General features: G+C 34.6%; 1 protein-coding gene and 2 pseudogenes across 1 annotated transcript; 1 reads left to right on the top strand and 2 right to left on the bottom strand.

The window, feature by feature from the left end:
- Positions 1 to 2,814: 2,814 nt before the first annotated feature.
- Positions 2,815 to 6,049, bottom strand: LOC148293075 (uncharacterized; annotated as a pseudogene).
- Positions 6,050 to 6,079: 30 nt separating this feature from the next.
- LOC110752178 (uncharacterized) lies at positions 6,080 to 7,810 on the bottom strand (annotated as a pseudogene).
- A 4,609-nt stretch (positions 7,811 to 12,419) lies between these two features.
- Positions 12,420 to 13,679, top strand: LOC110752177 (uncharacterized). Its single transcript, XM_021952779.1, has one exon. The coding sequence runs from the start codon at positions 12,420 to 12,422 to the stop codon at positions 13,677 to 13,679; it is 1,260 nt and encodes a 419-aa protein (XP_021808471.1).
- Positions 13,680 to 17,613: the final 3,934 nt, after the last annotated feature.

The raw sequence follows: 17,613 nt of genomic DNA, 5'->3' as shown, positions 1-17,613 counted from the left end.
TACCAAAGTTTTGAAAGACGATGCGTAGATGCTAGGTAACTTTGGTCCCGCAAAGGTGAGATGTAAACCTTGAAGGGATGATGAATAAGTCTTTGGAGAACAACAATTATAAATAATAAAATATAATGAAACTAAATCAGTACATCTGATTGAGGGTTAATATTCAATTACATCTAAGTAATACATATTATAATCAATTTCAAAACCTAATATTATCCAATTAGTCATACAATTGAAATGGATTAGGATTATTCTAAATTGACAAGAGGATTAGGGCTTGTAAACACATGCGGATGAGGGAGAGGTGTTTCAAAAAAAAAAAAAAAAACTTAGGCTGTTTAGGTTAATTAATTTTGTTAAATTTTAATTTTAGTAATTAAATAATATATTTGCCTGATTTAATTAGTTAAATTAATAATTATATTTTAATTACTATTTATGAAGTGAATAATTAGTATTCAATATTTTAATTATCTTCATGACTTATATTACTTAATAAATAGTAATTCAATTTTGCTTTTCCTTTTTTTCCTTTAATATTCACTAAGTAAACAATAACTAAAACATAACTATTAATCAAAGTAATTAAACAAGATAAATACATATCATGTTACTTAACGGGTACAGCCGCACGTGTGCGGCTATACTAAAAAAAAAAAACTTAGTATGGGCGTGCCGCTATACTATTTTGATTTATTCATTTTTTAAAAAGAGGACCTTCCAGAGATTAGGGGTAACGTGTGAAATACGTATAGCCGCCTGGCTATACTAGTTAAAAGAAAAGAGATAAAAGAAAAAAGAACCCTCCAAGTTGCATTAGTTTGTACTTTATATATACTAACCTCCCTGCACGCGCGCTACGTGCGACTTCCAAAGTTCCATAAATATTTTTTCGCAATTGTATTTATATAGATGTCTGTTTCAACAGTTTCATATTTTAATCGCACGCGTGTGATAAATCGTCGTGTTAAGAATTTTCTTTTATCGCCCGTATTTTTCTAGACGTCCATCTTAACAGTTTACACACTATAAAAGAAAAAATAGAAACTACTAAGATGGACTTCTAGAAAAATACGGGCGATAAAAGAAAATTCTTAACACGACAATTTATCACACGCGCGCGATTAAAATATGAAACTGTTGAAACAGACATCTATATAAATACAATTGCGAAAAAATATTTATGGAACTTTGGAAGTCGCGCGTAGCGCGCATGATTAAAAAAAGCCTCTCACACGCGCGGAAGGGAGGCTAGTATTATCCATAGCAAATCCAACATTAATAGGAAAATCTCAAATAATTTAAGTAACATAATATTTTCATTCTACAGCACATAGTAATAGATTATGGACATAAATATTTTCATAATATGCACATAGGAGGAAGACATCCAACAATCAAGACCACTTGCGCCACCCGTTCCTCTCTAAATGATCTTTGACTTTTTCATTGTCAATCTATACATAAATAACATGAGATGAGACCAAGTTTAAACACTCCCCTTTAAATTTGTAATTGAAAAATTTTAGCATAATCTGGGAACACGTATACTCACCTTCAATTTTGATAGTTTATCCTTTGCTACATGCCCACTCCAATTATCGGAAGATAATTGTACCAAAAATAGTGTCATTTTCAAAAGTCAAGGGACAAAGGGAAAATCCTTTCGTTTCTATATAAGAAGCCAAGTTTAACAATAAAACAATTAATAAGAAATTGGTAGAGGATTAACGGAACAGTTTCATGATTTGCTACCTGAATTTTGTGCTCTAATTTCTCCACATAGCAACGGGTACGATGTTTGTAAAACTGGTACAAATATGAGTATAAAAATAAATTAAAGTGTAAACTCATTCACTTGAGATACTAAGTGATATAAAGTATAAAAATAAATTAAAGTGTAAACTCATTCACTTGAGATGCTAAAGTGATATGAAGTACCTGGCGTAGAAAGTCTTTATGTCTTTGATTGAGTTTTCTCCTATACCAAAAGAAAAATGTTGTTACAAAATTAGAGTATCATCATCAAGGTTATGATTTTTTTTTTCTTTCTAATTTGAAATAAAAACAAAACCTAATCCGACAAACTGTTTTGTAGGTCCAAATGATATGACGAACATTTGCATGTCTGAGCTGCTCAAGTGCACGATTTTTACGCCACCTATATTTGTCATTTGTCATCATTAATTTATAGGTAGGTAAAGTAAATATTTCTCCAAACAAACAATACTTACTGCTCTGTTTTTTTTTTTTTTCCATTCTTTCAAAATTAGAAGACTAAGATCACTGTTGTTCATTGTAATCGAATAACTCCAACCCGAAGAGACAACTGAAACATGCCTATTACACTCTGCATCCTGGTATGAGATTTTGTCAAATACACTATTTTCATGTACAACCATAAGCAATAGGAAGGTTACATACTCTTAATTAAGGATTTAAATAAATTACAGAAACATAACTTTTAACGTTGTACTTGCTGAAAAATAAAAAAAGTTTACCTTGTTATCATCATTTGTTGTATTAACACGCTGAACCAAACCAACATGAACTCTATTTGTAAGCCGATGACGGTCCACTTTTCCTATCAATATTGGAATACAAACTGTTAAATTTAGAAAGAAAAAGACAAAATTGGTAAATGTTAAATGTTAACTCGTAGAATTACAAAATTGGTATATGTAACTAATGTAACTCTTTGAGTCAAGTAACAACAAACAAACAATTACAACAATAAATGATAATAACATGTTGTGGTTATTTGAAAAGGTATTCGTGATTAAAATTATGCTTACTTATTTTTAATCGCCATCATTAGTTCGAATGAAGTAGGACTTCTTTGTACACCACATTCCGAGTGAAAACGCCTTCTTGACCGGTTATTGACCCTTTTTTCACTAACACTTTTGTAGTCGACTTTGAAACACCCCTCGATAAACCCACATATAATTGTCCATGACTGAAAACGTGATCTGGAAGAAAAATACCCACATGTGGTATTGTTTGACCTTGAGATTTATTTATAGTGAGAGCAAAACTCAACTTCACTGGAAATTGTTTTCTTGTTAGTTCAAATGGTAGCCCAGCAGTCTCAGTTGTCTTTAGAGGGATACGTGGTAGAAAAACTCTGGTCCCAACATATTGTCCAGTTAGAATTTCAGCATCAATGAGATTTTGGTACGACCCACGACATAGTAATCTTGTTCCATTACACAATCCCAATTTTGGGTCAATATTTCTGAGAAGCATGATTGGAGCACCTCTCTTCAAAGTTAACTTATGTGGTGGCAACCCACCAATGCAAATTGAGTTCAAGAATTCCGGCTGATACAAATTCCTCGTGTCATCCTCAACTGAATCAAACGAATACATTGTCTCTTCTTCGCCTGGAAACATATTGATCATCTTTTCATTCAACATGTCAACATCTTCATTTGTAGGAGTTATCACTGCCCTTTCCACCATGTAACTTGCATCATTTATATGATCCTCCAAATTAGGGAAAACTTGATAAATAAATTCATTGATGGATAACTCATTCTCCCATGGCATTACCATGCATTCAGGTACTCTTATCATACCATCTCCAATGACAGGTTCTTCCCCATCACCAGCACGAAGTAAAAATTATGAAAATTGGTGATCATTCCTGGATCTCATGTTTTGTCTAAGTTTCAAAATCTTTACTTGTGACCAAAATGATGCTTTCACCACACTGGCCTGGATCAGTTCCGACTTTGTTCCTTTAGGAATAACAGGAAGTACTCGTCGAAAATCTCCCCCAAAGATCATTGTTTTCCCCCCAAATGGTAAGTCAACATCAATTATGTCTCTGAAAGTTCGATCTAGTGCTTCAAAGGCATGACGATGTGCCATCGTTGCTTCATCCCAAATAATTGCCTTTGCCTTTTGTATTAACTTTGCCAAATCAGATTGTTTACTGATTGAACATGTAGATGATGAATCTGGGCTAAGTGGTATCTTGAATCTAGAATGTGCCGTTCTCCCACCAGGTAATATTGTAGCTGCTATTCCAGATGTTGCTGTTGCTAATACTATATGGCCCAACCTTCTCATGTTTGCTAACAATGCACGGTATAAGTAAGTTTTTCCAGTTCCACCTGGACCATCCACAAAAAAAATTGAATTCTGACATCGTTCAATTGTGTCCATTATTATGTTAAATGCAGACTTTTGGTCATCATTAAGACGTTCAATTGCAAGAAGATCTTCTTGTGAAATACCGTGTGAGAGTTCGTCTTCAATACATCTAGGCATTGCAGAAACTACTTCTGTTGTCATTTGGGGCAAATCAAAGTCCTTGATATTCTTGTTAAACTGTACCAGAAGTGTGTTTAAGTCACGTAAAAGTCTGTTCACAACAACATTGCAACTTAAGTTATTCGGGAAAGCATAATCTTCAATCATGCATGGATAGAATTCATCCCACAATGTTCGGACACCAACTGGTTCACAATATACCAAAATGGTGACAAATAATCTTCTTAAGGCCGATGGCATCCAAATTGTAGAGGCCTCAAGCAAACATTGTCGAATACTATCGTCTCCTTCTAACAAACCTTGTTGTTCTGCTGCCTCCTTAAACGTTGGTTGCAAAACGCCACCAACTGTCATTAAATTTAGAAATGATGTGGCTCCTCTGACATGATTCAGAAGTATGCGTAAGTAAAATTTCTCACCTTCAGCGGGTGAGACTGTATATATTCGCCCGATAACCCTGAGACGATTCTTTCTTTTAGACCAAAGTCTTCCAGAACGAATCCATCTATAATGCTCAGGGATCTCCCTGTACAAATATCTCCTTGCTTCTACATCATTACGATTCAAAGTGAAAAATTCAGTGAGCATTGTCTTGTTAAGTCTCTCGTCTGTCAGAATATTTGCAATAGTCTGGTCAGATTGAAATCGAACTTGATGCATATTAGGAAGATGTATTTGTAAGCGCTCCACAGTTGGGTATATCCGATTGATTACAAACTTGAATATCCTCCACAACGCCTCTGGTGCACAAACCCATCTTGCATCAACAAACTGTCGTATTTCATAACAAACTGGATCTGGCTGAACCTCGAGTGCCACTCTGTCTGGACCTTTGTAAACATACTTATATAAATATTTGACGCTTTTTATGCTTGCACATATTTCAACATTAATGTGGCAGTCATACCTCAACAACAACCAAGGATTATATGGAATAACCCACCTATTATCAACCGTTATATTTCCTCGTCAATCAAGTGGGACAGGAATGCGATTTCCTCACCTTCGATAAATTGGATATGAATCATTCCCTTGAATAGTGGATGCAGCAAATGATTTAGGGTAATTTCTTTTACACCTTCCATTTTTCATACAGGGAGATTGTGGATTTTGAATTCCACATGGACCGTGAATCATATGTTTTAATACCACATTGTAAAGTTGAGGCTCTTCATGTTCGTTTGGTATTTCAGCTTTAACAATTTGGTCATAATCATCAAGGTTATTGAGCTTATCATCTTCATCTAACACAACCAACATATGCACATGTGGAAGACCCCGTTTTTGAAACTCAATAACGTATGCATAAGCAACAACAGTACCTAATACCCCTTTCCCATTGATGTCTTCTTTTAGTTCCTCCAATTTTGCACGAAATACTCTAGTGAGTAAGTCGGGACGATCTTGTGGCGTTTGTCCAGGGAGTAATTCTCTCTTAATTTCTTCCCAATTTGGGTTGCATGTCATGGTAATGAATAGATCTGGCCTGCCAAATCTTTGAACCAAAGTCATGGCATCTTGATACCGTTGGTACATGTCACGTGGGCTTCCAACAAAGGATGATGGCAGAATGGTTCTACGACCGATGTTACCTGATCCATTGTCATTTGTGCTTAATAAATGTTTTACACAAACTTGGAACTGTATATTTATATTTTAAAAAAACAATTTATATTAAATATGTACCTGCATTATTCACCCCTCTATTTAAAGAGTCTTGGAGTCCTTGGTAAAGCTTAGCTCGTATTTTTTCTTGATTTGAACGCATCCATCTAAGTTTCTGAGATTCAATTTTTACCTAATTATCTACAATATATTGTTGTAAGAGACGACCCCCTCGAAGCAAAAGTGATGATCCACCCTCACGTATCTGCAAATCAGTCTTTAGCCGGTCATTTGGATGTAATATTTCAATGTTTAGTTGAAAAAGAAAAATTATATTTCAAGTACAAACCTGTAACATGTAAGCATAATAGTCGCAACATGATACACCTCTTCCGTTATCATCATGAGTATTAATATCCCACCCATATGTTCCGTACGGTAACAATAATGGATATTGTAGTGGGTCATAGAATCCAACACAATCTTGGACGTTCCAAAGTCTTCCACTAATTGTCTCAACAATAATATCTCTTCCATTTCGATTCACCATATCATCCCCTCCTACTATAATTGCAGCAACTTGTGATGCCGATGGTAAATTGTATTGACGTCGATCAGAAGGTTGCTCTTTTATAATGAGCCTGCACCTTGGCAAATCTTGGAGCTGTCCGAGACTTCTTAATGTATGCACAAAAGGATTGTGTTGATTCAAAATTCGTTGTATCTTCTCAACCACAATTCTATCTAAAACTTTACTTTGAGTCATTCTGTTTTCAACTTCATGCTCGGTTTCGTATATGTAAGCCTGTAGAAATCGCGGTGTAGTACCTTCATTCGGTAAAAGTCCACCAATTTTATGATATATTGCACCTTGTGCACGAAAGGTATAAATCCCACGTCCACCAAAATTTATTCTTTCATCAACATGTACACCCATTGAAGTGAATGAAAAAACATTGTTGTAGACACGAATGTTTTGTCTGAAGAGTTTGCCCTCAGTTGTTTGGTCAGAGAAAAGAGCCAGCATTTCTGGTGGAGATTGTATATGAGGTAAAACAATTTTTCCACCAGAGCAACACATACTAAATGTCTCTCGTGGGAATAATCGTGCATTGCACTTCGAACATGTGGTGGAAATTGGTAATTGACATCCTAGGACACCCATGTTCTCATTATAATTTTTGGCACAATTGTAGTTTCTCATCGCTCTCCTTACATGTTGCACATCATGCATGACATTGTTGTGTTGGCCTTCACGAAGATGTAATGTATCCTCAGCCACTTCTGTTTTGTATTAATCAATATTGGTTTTTCAGTATAAGATTTTAGTTATAAACTTAAAATTGTGTAGTACTAATGTGTTTAAAATAGGTATCTACTGAGCTCACCATTGGAAGCAGAAAGTAATTGAAGACCATCAGGAAATTGCGGCCGATCTGAACGTGCCAACTGTCTTATATGTGTTAAACGCATTCTAGTAGATTGTTCACCGGGATTGTTGATATGCGAAGCAACCGTTGAACTCTCCCCTTCGTGTTGAACTTGTTCTATTAAATGTATTGAATTTAAGTTTTATGAGTGTAAAATGTCAAGATTTGTATTAATTATATTCACTACTTGTCTATAATTCAATACCGTAAAATTAACATTGAAAATACACTAAGCGTACAAATATTAATTTGATGAATCCAACAAAAAACTTTTTGGCAAGTTGTCAAGTCAAGCACAAACTGTTAATGCATGAAATACCTGGATGTCGCTCTTCTATATTACTGGGGCCTCCTTCAGTGTTACAATCACGTACATTGTTCATTATTGGTCGCTTTCCTTGAGCTATTGCACGCCGGCGAGCTAGATAATGTCGACGTTGCGAAGAGCTCATTGATTGTCGCCATTCTCTTGAACGGTTGTGTGCACGCTCCATTAATAACTACAATATTTATTACTATTAGGTAATTAACATTAATTTAATTATATAATAATTGCCCATGTATTTGATTTTAGTTATTATATAATAATAAAAGACGACCCTTTTTATATGAAAAGGGTCGTCTATTATGAAGTAAAGACGACCCTTTTTATATGAAAATGGTCGTCTATTATGAAGTAAAGACGACCCTTTTTATATGAAAAGGGTCGTCTATTATGAATTAAAGACGACCCTTTTCATATAAAAAGGGTCGTCTATTATATGTAAAGACGACGGTTTTTTTATAAAAAGGGTCGTCTATTATGAAGTAAAAACGACCCTTTTTATATGAAAAGGGTCGTCTATTATATGTAAAGACGACCCTTTTTATATGAAAATGGTCGTCTATTATGAAGTAAAGACGACCCCTTTTATATGAAAAGGGTCGTCTATTATGAATTAAAGACGACCCTTTTCATATAAAAAGGGTTGTCTATTATATGTAAAGATGACGGTTTTTTTTTAAAAAGGGTCGTCTATTATGAAGTAAAGATGACGGTTTTTTTTAAAAAGGGTCGTCTATTATGAAGTAAAGATGACGATTTTTTTTTAAAAGGGGTCGTCTATTATGAAGTAAAGATGACAGTTTTTTTTTAAAAATGTCGTCTATTATATGTAAAGATGACAGTTTGTTTTTAAAAAGGGTCGTCTATTGTGAAGTAAACATGACGTTTTTTTAAAAACAAGATTTAACGGTTATTTCAACTTTGATTTTGATGATTTTTTATAGCTACACTCCTTGACCCTATATGAATACAATGACTGCATTCGATCGTCAATTTAAAATATTTACACTAGTGGATACCACAAAATCTTATGTTATATTTAAGGAAAGTATAAATAAACTCTTAATTGTTAGTGAATATATTGTTTTGATGGCATACGCATTCTACGAAACTAGTTTCAACGATCCAACCGTCAAACTTGTTTGTTTACACATCGTGATCATATACGCCAAAAATCGGAAAAAAAAAAATAAATCAGAGATCAAGTAACGGGACAAAAACATTTCGACGGTTATAAACGAAAAATCAAGATTTAACGGTTATTTCAACTCTGATTTTGATGATTTTTTACAGCTACACTCCTTGACCCTATATGAATACAATGACTGCATTCAATCGTCAATTTAAAATATTTAAACTAGTGGATACCACAAAATCTTATGTTATATTTAATGAAAGTATAAATAAACTCTTAATTGTTAGTGAATATATTGTTTTGATGGCATACGCATTCTACGAAACTAGTTTCAACGATCCAACCGTCAAACTTGTTTGTTTACACATCGTGATCATATACGCCAAAAATCGGAAAAAATAAATAAATCAGAGATCAAGTAACGGGACAAAACATTTCGACGGTTATAAACGAAAAATCAAGATTTAACGGTTATTTCAACTCGAATTTTGATGATTTTTACAGCTACACTCCTTGACCTTATATGAATACAATGACTGCATTCGATCGTCAATTTAAAATATTTACACTAGTGGATACCACAAAATCTTATGTTATATTTAATAAAAGTATAAATAAACTCTTAATTGTTAGTGAATATATTATTTTGATGGCATATGCATTCTACGAAACTAGTTTCAACGATCCAACCGTCAAATTTGTTTGTTTACACTTCGAGATCATATACACCAAAAATCGGAAAAAATAAACATTCGGAGATTAAGTAATAGGACAAAACTTTTCGACGGTTATGAACGAAAAATCACGATTTAACGGTTATTTCAACTCTGATTTTGATGATTTGTTACAGCTACACTCCTTGACCCTATATGAATACAATGAACGAATTCGATCGTCAATTTAAAATATTTACACTGGTGGATACCACAAAATCTTATGTTATATTTAATAAAAGTATAAATAAACTCTTAATTGTTAGTGAATTATTGTTTTGATGGCATACACATTCTACGAAACTAATTTCAACAATCCAACCGTCAAACTTGTTTGTTTACACATCGAGATCATATACGCCAAAAATCGGAAAAAAAAAAAATCAGAGATCAAGTAACGGTACAAAACATTTCGACGGTTATAAACGAAAAATCAAGATTTAACGGTTATTTTAACTCCGATTTTGATGATTTTTTACAGCTACACTCCTTGACCCTATATGAATACAATGACTCAATTTGATCTTCAATTTAAAATATTTACACTATTATGTTGTATTTAATGAAAGTATAAATAAAAAAAGGGTCGTCTATTGTGAAGTATGTAAAGATGACGGTTTTTTTTTAAAAAGGGTCGTCTATTATGAAGTAAAGATGACGCTTTTTTAAAAAAAAAAGTCGTCTATTATTAAGTAAAGACGACGGTTTTTTTATAAAAAGGGTCGTCTATTATGAAGTAAAGACGACCCTTTTTATATGAAAATGGTCGTCTATTATGAAGTAAAGACGACCCTTTTCATATAAAAAGGGTCGTCTATTATATGTAAAGACGACGGTTTTTTTATAAAAAGGGTCGTCTATTATGAAGTAAAGACGACCCTTTTCATATAAAAAGGGTCGTCTATTATATGTTAAGATGGCGGTTTTTTTTTAAAAGCGTCGTCTTTTAAAACACGCTAAAAAATGGCCGCTTAAGTGAATTCGCGCTCGACAAATTTTCAAATTTTCACCTGTCTTTGAAAACCTTATCTCTCATTAACAAGCGTCGTCTTTTAAAACACGCTAAAAAAAGGCTACTTAAGTGAATTCACGCTCGACAAATTTTCAAATTTTCCCCCATCTCTGAAAACCTTATCTCTCCCTCGTTGAAACCCTCCTGCACTCTCTAAAACACCCTCATGAAACTCTCTACAAAATCATCAAAAAATCGATATCAATGAAGGAGTTGAGAGATTGAGGTCTTCGCAGATCCATAAGATGTAGAGGGAGGTTCTGTATTTGAGAATCAAAGCTGGTTGAAAGGTTTGATTTGAAAGATCTCGACCTTCACTTTCTTCAAAGAAGATCTCGCTCTCAGGCACTCAACTCGCTCATCAAACTCAGCGACTTGATCTAGAAAGACTTATGGAAATCGGTCTATATATATATATATATATATATATATATATATATGTTTGTTCATGTATTGTGCTAATTTCGTGGGATTTAAGTGAGTTTCTCATTTGGGTTTTTTATAAATATGCACAGCCGTCCCACAAGGCCTTCGTAATCAAGAAGAAGCTGACGAAGAAGATGTGGCTAAACATACCCATCCCTCACTAGATCCGTTTGTTTTTGGACCGACAACATCATCAGGTCCAAAATACTTTTTGTTTTTGTTGTTTACTTTAATTATTTTGGAATTTCATTGTTAATTTTCTGAATCTCTGATTTTTCATTTGTTATGGTGCCACCACAAGAACAGGTTATGGTGCCACCACAAGAACAGGTACTTTGCCAATTATGCCAATTGTGTTCTGCTGTCATTCTAGAGCTGCATAGATCTTTTTGCTAAGGTTAGGTTACTGCTAAACAAGTTTATGTTTAAGAGTATTGGGGTCTCTTTCGTGCAGGTCTTTCCTTTTCCGACACCAACAACTTGGAAAATGTGCAAGAAGGCAGAGCTAAGTCAACCCAAGAACAACTTGATGAAGTTAAAATCAAATTAGTAGAATTTGTGAGCTCCGTTATTTCTAATTATAGGTAGGAAGTATGTATGTAATAGAATAAAGATTGGTTGACTATGTAATAACTATTGACTCTTCAAAAAACTAAAGATAATAAAACGATGGTTTTATTGGAAAAACCGTCATCTGTATATATTATCAATGACCTCTTTTAACACCATAACGTCTTTTTATATACAATCAACGACGGTTTTACTAAAAAATCGTTGTCTTAGAGTTAATAGACGACAATATTTCAAGAAATCGTCGTCTTCACATTTAATAGATGATGGCTTTTTAACAAAACCGACGTCTTTGGATATAATAAAACATAGTTCTTTACTTAATAATAGACGACCCTTTTTATAAAAAAAACCGTCGTCTTTACATATAATAGACGACCCTTTTTATATGAAAAGGGTCGTCTTTACTTCATAATAGACGACCATTTTCATATAAAAAGGGTCGTCTTTACTTCATAATAGACGACCCTTTTTATAAAAAAAACCGTCGTCTTTACATATAATAGACGACCCTTTTTATATGAAAAGGGTTGTCTTTACACATAATAGACGACCATTTTCATATAAAAAGGGTCGTCTTTACTTCATAATAGACGACCCTTTTTATAAAAAAACGTCGTCTTTACTTAATAATATACGGCGGTTTTGAGTAAAAGCGTCGTCTATTTACATATAATAGACGACGGTTTTGAGTAAAAGCGTCGTCTTTACAAATAATAGACGACGGGGATTTACCGTCGTGGTTTTATGCATCAAAAGATGTCGCTCGATTTCACGACGGTTGAAAAACCAAATACACGACAGTGGATTACCGTCGTCTATTTCGATTTTTGTAGTAGTGAGAGTTAATGATGGAAAGAATTGTGTATTTTTGACTCATGTTGGAGGTCCATCTTCATCGCATAATACTTGTGAAAGATGTATGGAGGATTTGATGAACCCGTCTCAACATGTTGACAAAGTTATTAATCGACAATCAAAGGAAGACATTTTGAAAAACCGGTTACGGCTCAAGACAACGATAAAGTGTGTTCGGTGGCTTACATATCAGGCATGTGCTTTTAGGGGTCATGATGAATCTTTGGATTCTAAAAATCGTGGAAATTTTATTGAAATGGTCAAGCATACAGCAAAGTTTAATGATGAGGTGGCTGGAGTTGTTTTAGAGATTCAAAAGGAGATTTTAAATATTCTCGCAAACAAAGTGAGAAAAAAAATTCGTGAAGAAGTTGGGCATGCTGCTTTTTGTATCCTTGTTGATGAATCACAAGATACGTCAAATAGAGAGCAAATGGCTATTGTTTTAAGATTTGTTGATAATGATGGTTTTCTACGTGAACGTTTTTTTGACATTGTGTGGGTTGAAGACACTACTGCATCAACACTTCAAAAAGAGATCAAGAAAGTACTTGATCTCCATGAATTATGCATTGACAAGATGAGAGGTCAAGGTTATGATGGTGCTAGTAATATGCAGGGTGCATGGAATGGGCTACAAGCATTATTTCTTAGAGATTGCCCATATGCATATTATGTACACTGTTTTGCTCATCAACTACAGTTAGCATTAGTTTCAGCATCAAAAGAAGTGGCTACAATTTGGTTATTCTTTTCATCATTGAATTCAATTGTCAATGTCATTAGGGCTTCTCCAAAACGTCATACTGAGTTACAAGTTGCTCAATCAATGAATATTGTAGAGCTGTTGATTGCTGGTGAAAGAGAGACTGGTAGAGGAGCTAATCAAATTGGTACCTTGCATCGACCTGGAGCTACTCAGTGGAGTTCTCATTACGATTTTGTTTGTGATTTAATAGAAATGTATGATGCAGTTTGTATAGTTCTTGAGAATATAAAGGAGGATGGATCCACAGGCTCCTTACGTGGGGAAGCTACAGGTGGATACAATGCGATTAGGCAATTCGAATTTGTATTCATCTTGCATCTATTGAAAGAAATTATGGGACTCACAGATATTCTTTATCGAGAACTACAACATAAGTCTCAAGACATTGTGAATGCTATGAACCTAGTTGGTACAACAAAAGATGTCCTTGGAAAATTGAGATTAAATGGTTGGGAAACTTTTATTGGGAAAGTAGATTTGTTTTGCAGGAAACATGACATTGATATGCCTGATATGAATGCTCAATATAAAGTGGGAACCGGTCGTTCTTGTTAACAAAAGGACAATATTACAGTTGAGCATCACTACCACTTTGACATATTCAATGATGCAATAGATTTTCAATTGGCAGAGTTGAATAGTAGGTTTAGTGAAGGGGCAATGGAACTTCTTTTTCTTAGTTCAGCTTTGGACCCTAGTGATTCTTTTAAATCATTTGATATTGATAAAATTTGCAGCCTTGCAGAGAGATTTTATCCTCAAGATTTCACTCCAAAAGAGTTACATATTTTGAGATGCCAGCTGAAACTTTACGAGGCAGATGTACCTCATCATCATGTACTTCAAAAAGTGTCTACACTCTCTAAATTATGTCGAGGATTAGTTGAAACAAAAAGGTCAGAAAGATATTATTTGATTGATGGGTTGATCCGTCTTGTGCTAACTCTCCCTGTTTCTACGGCAACTACTGAACAAGCTTTTTCAGCTATGAAACTTGTTAAAACAGCTCTTCGCAACAAGATGGAGAATGAGTTTCTAGCAGATTCTATGGTTGTCTACATTGAAAAATAACTTGCCGACAATATCAATTCAGATGTAATAACAAAAGATTTCAATTCTCTCAAGGATCGCAGGGCACAACTTCAATAAGTACACTTTTAATTATGTTGTTGAACATATTTTTTAATGCATACTTTACGTGGTTTATACTTTTATTTGATTTAATGTATACTATTAGCATGGTTTATATGATTTAATGCATAGTTGTATTTTAGTTAAAAAAAATTAGCTAGCCCACCGGTCGAAAAATTCCTAGTTCCGCCCTTGATCGTCAACTTCTTTTTTCGAGTGCAATCCGATTTTGGACTCTATTCTTGAAGGTTTCAAGTGTATCTCTTACTTTGTACAGAAACTTCAAGTTAGGGTTTTGAAATTTTTACTACGGTAATTTCGAATTCTCTCATTCTTGTTGTTTGATTTTGTTCAATTAATCCTTGTATCTACATAAATGCCAGAGAATAGAATGAGTAATTGTTTTTCATTAATTATTGAATTCTTATGGTGTTTGTATTTTGTAATTTTTGTACATTCCCAAACTTTATGTTTAAATTTGTTTGGGCTCATAGTGATGGCCACCAACTGTTTGACGAAATGCTGTAAAGAGTCTCTAAGCTCCTATGCACATGACTCCAGCTCTATTTTTACATGTGTTGTATGTGTCTCTTTGCCTCCCTTGTGCCATTGGAATTGCAATTCCATTCACACCAATTGGGGACGTGATAGGAGTTGTTTAGCTTCCATTATCCTACTTTGGATTTTTTTGTTACTTTCGGCCTGTGCATCTTAGCAATTTTAAATGTGCTCATCTGTGCTTTGTGATTGTAGCAATTTCAGTGAGAAATTGGAAATTAAAGATTATAATAGTTGAGGAGGAAATTCGATCTTTTGCTAGTTTTCTGATTGGAGGGTGGTGATAGGCTTTTTTGTACCTGCGCAAATAGGGTTAAAACTCCTACAAAACTTGCAAGAATGACAAGGTTATTGTAGTATAAATGATTCTCGCAAGGTCGTTCTTGTTGCTTCAATTCAGCTGCACCAAAATAGATTCAGCTGCATCCTCAACTTGTGATACTCGCAAGTGCACGAGCCGTTTGGTAGTATAGCATATGTAAGTGCGAGGTCGATCCCACGAGGATTGGTGATTGAATGATCCAATTTGTTTCCCCTACACAAAATAGAAATGAAAAAAAGAAAATAAATAAAACAAGAAAGAATGAAATAACTCAAGCAAATAAGTTCCCAAGTTCAATTAGATTAACGGATTGATTCTAGCTAAAGTATGATTAAGCCATGGTGTTTGGTCATAACCTTGTGTTCCTAATTCCCTAATTTGATCATTTGTTGTCTAACCTAAAACTAAGCATTAGGAACCCATTAAGCATAGAAGAACAATTTAAACAACCAAGCATGTATCTAATCCCTGTTGTCGAATGTCCATACATACTCTTCCTATTCATAGTTCAATTCGAATTAAAGCATGGTGTCTACTCTTAATTCAAACCAAGATAGCTAACATGCAAGCCTAAATGGTGATCAATCATTCAAACTAGCATATTAACTTATAAGCATAATGAATAAGAACAAAAATCATAATTGAAACTTGGAAACTAATTAAACTTGAATACTTAAGAAAGAATGTACATTACAAATAAAAGTAAAGTAGAACTTGAAAAACTTAAGGAGAATTTCAGCACAAATATTTCATTACAACAATTGAAAACTAGAAAGGAAACTAAGAGAATTTGAGGGAGAGAAGGGAAGGGAGCTCTAGAGAAGTGTTTGAGAGCTCCCCCCCTTGGGGTGTGTTTTGAAGTTTGAAGGCTTCTCTATTTATAGGGCTAAGAGGGAGGAACATCATGATGAACTCCCACACCATCCTTCATCTTTTGCTGCACCTCAAGCATCTTCACATGGGTTCAAAGGTGATCAGTTGTGGCTGCCTTTGCTGCCAACCCATGTGGTTGCCTTTTGGTTGCTGAAAAACGAGTTTTCTGAACCAGTCTTGGTGTAGGAAGGCCAGAGGTTTCAAAACGTATCCAATGGTGCTCAAATTTCGATATGTTATACTAGACACCCATTGGAACAACTTCTATGAAGAAAGTATTCCCATAGGAGCAGTAGAAGTGTGCGTTTTGGGCCTTGCAAGTTGGCAGCCGAACAGAGACTGGAATTGACTTCATTTCATTTCTTTGCTTTACATGCATGCACATGCTTTCTCTATAATAGCTCCAGCATGTACCAACTTGCTCCTTTAGAATTTCATAGCTGGAATGCCTCCCCACTTCACTCATTATGTTGGATCCAAAGTCAGTTGCAGCATGGGTGAGGCACATGGCTTAAAGGAGGAGACAAGGCTCAAAGCTGGCAGCTGCAAATCCTCCTGAGCATGGTTCAGTGTTGGACGGGCTAAGGACTCCACATATGTTCAATTGGGCTGAATTTTGGATATGTTATACTAGACACCCAATGGAACAACTTTTATGAAGAATGTCTTCTCATCCGAGTTGTGCAGATTGCTGAAATGAGACCTGCAAGGTGACTTACGAAACTGGACTGACAAGAAGTGTGGCCCAACTTTGGTTTTGTCTTTAAGCTCTTGCTCTTTGCCAATCAGCCCTTAACATGCATGGATTGCATCAAATGTGATCTCTTGCTATCTTAACCTACAAAACACACAAATAGAGGTAAGTGACTCAAAATAAAGAGAAACTAAGAAAAATCACTAAGTAAAGAAGGCAAGCAAGTGTATGAAATTATGGACTTATCAAAACAGAAAATGGATTAAAAGCACAAGTTTAACTCAATAACATAACCAAATCATAAGCTAGAAGGGTACAAAATGATATACAATTATGAACCGATCAGTTCTCCGCAGGGATTATTAAATAACTCGTATCAAACCAAATTCTAATTAATTATTGTAAAAGAGAAAATTGAGATGTTTGATTTGAAAACCTTAAATTAAAACGAATTTAACTAATAAAAATAAGGCAACATGCAAAATTAAAACTAAGAGCAAAAGAAACAGTTGTGTTTTTAGAAATCAAATTAAGAAAGCACTAGGGATCCGCCGTCACCTTAGCAATTTTATATAGTTCTCCCAATTACTTATGACCTATACATGCATATTTCGAAGGTTAGGTATTCCTAATATATGCCTACTTGGACCCCCAACATAGAGCGTATATCACACATGCAATCCGTCTGTGGTATTCAGATCAAATCTAAACATACATGACTCATTAAGTTCTGTGAAACCTTTTGTAAAACCATGCAACCCTTAAGACGTGGTATTCATCCTAAGTGAACTTGCACATATTAATCACAAGAAGCCTTCGTCAATTTCAGGGACCGACCTCCGACCAAAACTGCATCAAATTACTTTTCTAAACATCCTAATGGTGATCAAGCATCAAGACACTTAGATAGT

The sequence above is a fragment of the Prunus avium genome, chromosome 7 (assembly GCF_965620075.1).
Source record: "Prunus avium chromosome 7, drPruAviu1.hap1.1, whole genome shotgun sequence".
Lineage (NCBI taxonomy): Eukaryota > Viridiplantae > Streptophyta > Magnoliopsida > Rosales > Rosaceae > Prunus > Prunus avium.
This window is presented reverse-complemented; position numbering and strand designations above follow the sequence as displayed.